General features: G+C 31.1%; 1 protein-coding gene across 1 annotated transcript; it reads left to right on the top strand.

Annotated features, from left to right (window-relative positions):
• Positions 567 to 4,970, top strand: LOC109360126 (probable pectinesterase 29). Its single transcript, XM_019604857.1, has 5 exons — positions 567 to 896; positions 1,442 to 1,601; positions 2,976 to 3,182; positions 3,816 to 4,063; positions 4,733 to 4,970. The coding sequence occupies exons 1-5, from the start codon at positions 676 to 678 to the stop codon at positions 4,899 to 4,901; spliced, it is 1,005 nt and encodes a 334-aa protein (XP_019460402.1). The 5' UTR covers positions 567 to 675; the 3' UTR covers positions 4,902 to 4,970.

The raw sequence follows: 7,904 nt of genomic DNA, 5'->3' as shown, positions 1-7,904 counted from the left end.
ACATTAGTTTAGATTTTTTATTTATAAAAGGCATAAAATTATATTGATTCTTGTCTTGTTCATCTATAACCTTATATATGATTAAAATGTTAAGGGTTTGATTCTTAGAAATGACAAGAGGGACAATCACACATACAAAAAAGATTTGTTCCTTACCCAAATAATGATTAATAGTACCAAAAAAATTCTCTATCATAATTATGTACCACATTATTTTATTGGTAAAAAATTTGAAGTGAAATTAATCTGTATTATTTAGTTAGTCAAAAAATATAATTTTTAATTTAATGATTAATTAGTTAAATCGATCAACCAATCAAAATGGGTGATAAAAATATTACAATCTATATGAAATGGTACATCAAATAATTCTTGTAGGTAATAAAATTTGTAAAATTTTAAAGAATCTCATGATTGAAGAACCTTCTCTTGTAAGACAAATTTTCCTTTTAATATATCTTTGACCATCCTAACTTTCCCTCCAAATTAAAGCACATAAAACTTATCTTTAAATACAGATTCATCTTTGCAAATCTCATTTTATCACAATCAAAGTTACACACAGTCTCTTTCCCTCTGAGTTCTAATTTATTTCATCTCCCTGAAGCAATCAACAAAACCTTATTATTCCCACTTCTTCATCAACAATCCTTGTTTTCAATTTGGTCCATCATCATGTTTCTTCATTGGTGTCTCATTCTCTTGGTGGGTTTAGGAGTAGAGCATGGTAATGCTCAATATTACAGAAAAATTGGAAATAAATTGCTCCCTTATAAGACAATCTTTGTGGACCCATTAGGGCATGGAAATTTCACTACCATACAATCTGCTATTGATTCAGTGCCTTCAAACAATGTGAATTGGATTTCCATTAGGGTTAAAGCAGGTACCTACAGGTAATAGTAAATATTCTTATCCCATGAATTAGACAAGAAACTGTAGCTTTAAATTCTGCTTATAATGTCACTCATCACCGTTACATTGCTTTATATCCTAGTTACTAAGTTGTTATTGTTATGGTTATGTCTGCAATTACATTGATGAGTTTACTAAAACTGTAAACCTTGCTGCAAAATGCAATAGTTATGGAATTTCTGAGTAGCCTTCACACTTTTTTGCAATTGCAAATCTAGATTTAAAACATAACTAAGACATAGAATGCTGAAAGTATAAGACTACAATCACATGTGATCAAGGATTGCAATTTATAGTGGTGATTTTTAATATATATTCAAAAAAGCAATTATTAGAGTATTGTTTTTCTGAATAAGAAGTAATTTATTTGATTGTGGTAGAATTGCTTTCTTATATATTGTAGAAGCTAGTCAATTAATTTTATAGATAATTTGGGTTGGCAATAAATTAAATTTTCCATCCATGAATTCTATATGGGTTGAGAAAACTAAGTTTAATCGGACATTTGGTGTTTTAATTTTTCCAGAGAAAAAGTGATTATTCCTTATGATAAGCCATACATTATACTAAAAGGAGCAGGAAAGAGGAAAACATTTATTGAATGGGATGATCATGATTCAACCTTTCAAAGCCCTACGTTTGCATCAATAGCTGACAATGTTGTAGTCAAATGCATGAGCTTCCGGGTGAGAAAATATTCTGAATCTGCTATTTAATTTTAAGTTTTTTCTGCTTTTTTATAGTACATGTTGCTTTTATTTATTAAGGTGTGGTTATTCTTACTTCCACTTCTTGTTTATTATTTTATCCTTTTATTTGTCTCTATATCTTTTTTAATTCAAAACAGCTCTCTAGAAGCTTGTTTTCTGAAGAAATAATAATTGAGATTTTTTTAATTTGATTGAATAGCTAGAAGAAAAAATCATAAATTTAATTTAAGGATATTAATCCTAAAAAAACTTACTGGGTTATAGGGAAAATATAATATTAACTCTCATGAGCATCAATTGATACATTTTTTCTAATATTTTAGCCTATTTACAATTATTATTTAAATTCCAAAAGCAGCAATTAAATATTTTATATTAACTCAATAAACAAAACAAAAGAAAGCATGCAATGCACTTTTGACATAACTACAGTGCATAGTGGGTGTGAAGGTGGATTCTTTGACACAATTATTATAATGTGGTGGGATAGTGGGTGGTTTTCATAAACCTAAAACTGTCACTAACCCATGTCCATATAGTGGAAACTGTAAATCAGTAATTGCATCTAAAATTAATGAAAAATGTTAAAACTGATATTCTAAAGTTTTAGAAATATCTTACCATTTATAACAAATAGAAATATCTTACCATTTATAAATCAGTAATTACAGAATTATTATAGGTTATGTGATGTTTGGTGCTTAAAATGTTTTAATTTGATGTATATTTTAAGTACTTGACAGGAATTGCCATGTAACTAATATTCTAGATAAATGTGTGAAGGGACTTTTATTTTCCTTTTCTTTATCCCTAAACTTTTTCTTACATTTTCTTTCCACATTTTCACTTTTTCATCTGTTAATTGGGGGATACTAATTATAAAATTGACATGTGTGAACATAATTATAAAATTTGAAAATTAATTTTAGTTGAATAAAAAATTATATCTAATTTCGTTAACACCAATTAATTAAAATTTCCTTTAAAGTTAACTTTGTATACATTTCTCAATATATATTATTCATATGATGTGTCTATGAATATATAAAAAAATTACATCTAATTTCATCAATACCAACTAATGAAAACGTACAGAAATCAAAAGTTTCCATTAAAGTTATGCATACATTGCTTCAAAGAAATCTACAAATTTTCACCATAAATATAAATGTAACCAAATAAGATCACAGGCTACAGAAATTCTTGCATCCAATTCTGTAATCAATTATGATGATTATAGTAGGGTATATGATATCTTTCTAGAAATGTCTGTATAGTTTGTTCTTATTTCTTAAGATTTGTTTAGTTTTGTTGCCCTTTATATAAAATTTGTCTCTTTACATTTTGCAGAATTCATATAACAATCCAATAAATAATAAACCAAAGGTACCCGCAGTAGCTGCTATGATAATTGGTGACAAGTCTTATTTTTATAGAGTTGGATTCTTTGGTTTGCAAGACACTTTGTGGGATGTCCAAGGAAGACATTACTATAAACTTTGTACCATACAAGGTGCTATTGATTTTATCTTTGGTGCAGGCCAATCTTTATTTGAGGTAATAATATTGCTGTTGATTTTTTTCTTGGTCATAATTAATTAAGTCTATGAGCAATAATAACCATACATGGCATGGTGAGGACCATGAGATATAATAAAGTACACATCAAAACCAACAAGATGTTAGTCTAGTGGTGTAAAACTCCACTAAACTCTCAAACTAAACAAAATGGTAAAGTTCGATTCTTAGGAGTGACATGTAAGAGGTAGTCACACACCCAAAAAGAATTGGTTCATTAACCATAAGTTGCTGAGATATTTTTTACAAATAAAAAAGAACAAATCAATAACCAATTCATTAGTCTGTATCTATTTGTTTGCATCATAATATTATGGTTCTGCAAATTAAAATTGGAAAGTATCACCATCCAAATGTTCTAGATAAAAAAATATATGTTTTAAGATATTTGTAATTATTTTCAATACGCTAAGGATATATTCTTTTGCAGAAAAATATATCTGTGTATTAATGTTTGTCTAATGGAGAAATAAGATGTTTCACATTTTGTCACTCCACATGTTTTATTCTATAAAGATACATTTGTTGAGTTTAATTCATTCAAAACTTTGACATATAGTATATCATATTTGATCTAGTTTAATTACTTAATTTATATATTTATGTTTGTAGAGATGTTCCATAAATGTTATTGCTGGTGCTTTAGAACCAGGCTTTTCTGGTTTTATAACAGCCCAAGGGAGACTAAATTCAACAGAATCAGATGGGTTTGTTTTCAACAATTGCCATGTGTTTGGAAATGGAACAACATACTTGGGAAGGCCATGGAGAAATTACTCTAGAGTTATTTTCTACAATACCAATATGTCTAACATTGTACAACCACTAGGTTGGGATCCATGGAGTTTTGCTGGATATGAGTAAGAATCCCTCTTTCTTTCTTCCATTTTCTCTACCAACATAGTTGTTGGTGGGAACAACACTACCTCTTCAATCATATGAATTCATGCTATATATATATTTAGAGGAAAATATATGCACTCTGTAAGAAATTTTCATATTGTCTTTATATCACCCTTCATTTATGAAACATCTTATACTTAGAATGTATATTTATTATACTCATATATATTTATTTGATTGTTGTGATTAGTTGTTGTTTTCATCATAGTTGTGACCTATTGTTGACAAATTTAGATGATGGTTAACGTGATTGTAATCATGGTTGTTCTTCAGTTGTGGAGATTACATTCATGGACAAATGAGAAAATGTTGGAGCAGATTGAAGTTCAGACTCAAATTTAAATATTTAGGAAATACGATTCTTAGTTTCCATTGAAAAAAAATCAGATTTTTTAACATTGCTAATGAAATTAATCAGTATTAACCCTAAGTAAACAATTTTACTATATTTAATTTGAATCATTAGATAGGGACATGTTCTGTTCTAGAAAATGCGTAAAACAATTTCTGACAAGTTACTTCAAATATATTACAAAGACCAAATTATGTCCTTTTCTTATCTTTTTTATTTCTTTTAGTGTCATAGTTAGGGGATTGACATTTTAATATGAAATATATTTTTGCAGGGATCGTATAACATTTTCAGAGTATGACAACTTTGGACCAGGTTCTAACACAAGCATGCGAGTGAGTTGGACTAAGAAGTTGGATTTGAAAACAATTAAAATGATGGCAAGTACGAAGTTCATTGACAATGACAAGGAAAAATGGCTTCAATACCAAATGCAATTCTAGATGCACTTGATTAGGCCAATTATGTGATTTATTGAGTATAGGAAGATACATGAACATGAAGATCAAGTATATGAGCATTGACCTTTTTATTTATTTTAATGTTTTTTTCTTGGAAAATTATTTAATTAGGTTGTAGGAGTAAATTGAAGTTGGTATACACTTTGTTCAAATTACTCGTTTTGGTGATGTTAACTATATTTGTTATGGAATTTAATGACAAAATATATATATTAAAAAGTGCAATGTTTGAATTTTTAAAGTGTATTACTTATAATACACATTTTATATTTTAAATTCCTTACCAAATATAATCATAGCACTCTTCAACATTTCCATTAACACCACACTTCCTCCTCAAGAAAATATTCTTTATTTTCAGTGCCTTTTATGGTCCTGGTCCATGTGATGGATACTACAAGTTGCACGCACAGCCCTTAAATTAAAGCTACCCACCCACCAACATAGCAAATATATATCATAATTAAATCCAATTATTTACTCTTTTACCTGCATGAACAATCGGGTCAAACGACTTATGATTAGTTTATCAACATAGCAAAGATTTGTCATAATTAATTTTTTGATTGAAATTATAGTAATATAAATATATAATTTGGAAATAATTATGCTCCTCCATGGCCTGTTGAGGATAGGATTAGTGGAAGAATTGAAGAACAATATGCCAAGTACCAAGATCCGGTCTACATCATAAGTTCATAATAACTATTACTGCCATCTCTGCAGAATTTATATGTAGATGTATTATATATATGTATAATATTATTAGACAATCAAGCTACAATACAAGCCAATTCAGCAAACTATCCAATACAACAGGGTCATCAATCTGAACACAACAAGCAGACCAAAATGAAATCAACACAGCACAGGATTTGCATCAATCTAACAAGACCAAGGCCAAGATCAACTTAATCAAGCAAGCCACACCAGAGTCAGGCCAATTCAGTGAAGACAGAGCCATATTAAGCCACTCAAACTAGAACCAGTGCCATCCTACACAAGTCAGGGCCATCTCGATCAGGCCTGGACACTAGGCCAACTATTCTACATTTTGACCAATCAAGTAGGACAACCTCACCGGACCAAGACACAAGGCCAACTCAGCCAAACCAAGATCACACCAAGACCTGTTCAGACCAACTACACCAAAAGCAGGCCAAACAACATAATGCAATCCAGATAACTTGTTCACCAAGCAATTGCTTTAGCCTTTCTTCATTTGTATTTTAGCACATGTGTTTTATAAGTAGTTAGTTAGTTAGCTTTAGACTTTCATATATATAAATAGGACTAGTTTTCCAGCTTTGTAATACAATTCAATTCTCACAAGATTCAATACAAGATTACTTCTCTTATTCTTCATTTCTTTCTTTCATAATCAAGAAGTGTTACTCACTTCACTTATCATTCAAGAAGATAAATCTTCTCCATCTTTTATGGTATTAGAGCTCTTTTCATAAAGAGCTCTGCTACATTCAAGCTGAATTATTCTTCTTCAATTGTCTCAAATTCTCACATGGATATCACACAAGATCCATATTATGTGCATCCTTCGGATAATCCAGGAGTAGCACTTGTTTCACCTCCTCTAAATGGCAACAATTACCACCAATGGAGTAGATCAATGAGGATGAGCCTCATCTCTAAGCAGAAATTTGAGTTTGTGGATGGCAACATCCAAATGCCAACAAAGGAAGACCAAATTTTCAAGGCATGGGAAAGAGCAAATAACATGGTAACATCATTGGATCATAAGGTCAGTCTCACCATCCATCTCAAAAAGCATCCTATGGATTGACAATGCTTATGAAATCTGGGAGGAACTCAGAGATAGATTCTCTCAAGGGAATCTCTTCAGAATTGCAGATATACAAGAAGTTATTGCTAACTATAGGCAATGAGATCTTAGTGTAAGCAATTATCACACTGAGATGAAAAGCCTCTGGGATGAGTTGGAAATATTCAGACCTCTTGCTAAGTGCAACTACAACAGTGAGAAGTTCAGAACAGAGGACACGGTTATCTGGTTCTTGAAGGGGCTCAATGACTCATATTCAAGTGTAAGATCTTAGATCATATTAATGGAACCTCTTCCCAACATGAAAAATGTTCTTTCACTAGTCATTCAGCAAGAAACTCATATGTATGGACATGATTCAGAAGCAAAAACAATGCATATTGGCACAAACTGGAAAAATGAAGGAGCATATACAAAAGATACAACACAAAACAATAAAGGATTCAACAAGGGGACATGGAATAAGCCTCTAAGCTCAAGCAAGTTTTGTACTCACTACAAGAAACAATGACATACCATTGAAACCTGCTACAAGATTCATGGCTTTCCACCCAACTTTCAGTTTACCAAGAACCAACAAATCAACTCAATCACCTCAACACATGATCATGACCAACATAAGGAGGAAGAAGTTGTCTTTGGACTAAGCAAGGAGAAATACAAGGGGCTTGTCAGCATGCTACAACAGTAGAGTGGACATAGAAAGCCTTCATCCAAAGAGGACAATCTGATTAGTACGTTGTCCACAACTTCACCACCCGATGATCAGCAAGAAGAGCATCAAGATCTAGAAGGTAATCATATATCTCAATGGATACTAGATAGTGGTGTCACTGACCATGTAGCTTAAAATATTTCTCACTATTCTGCATACTATAGGATTAGACCTATAAGGGTTAAACTCCCTAATAACTATGAAATTTTGGCAACAATAGCTTGGACTGTTCCCATCTCTGAAAATTTCGTAATCCATGATGTCCTATATCTTCCCTCATTCTAATATAATTTACTATCAATACCTAAGCTAATCTCCCAATCCTCTTGTATTATGTCCTTTAATGCCTATTGTTGTAAAATTCGGGAGAGGGATTCCTTGAAAATGATTGGTATAGCCAAGATTTCAAGAGGGTTATAAGTGCTGCAAGGAGCCAAGCATGACCACAATAGATTCTCTTTCACTAATT

Source organism: Lupinus angustifolius, chromosome LG11 (assembly GCF_001865875.1).
Source record: "Lupinus angustifolius cultivar Tanjil chromosome LG11, LupAngTanjil_v1.0, whole genome shotgun sequence".
NCBI classification, from domain to species: domain Eukaryota; kingdom Viridiplantae; phylum Streptophyta; class Magnoliopsida; order Fabales; family Fabaceae; genus Lupinus; species Lupinus angustifolius.
Note: the sequence above shows the minus strand (reverse complement) of the source record. Positions and strands in the feature narration are given on the sequence as shown.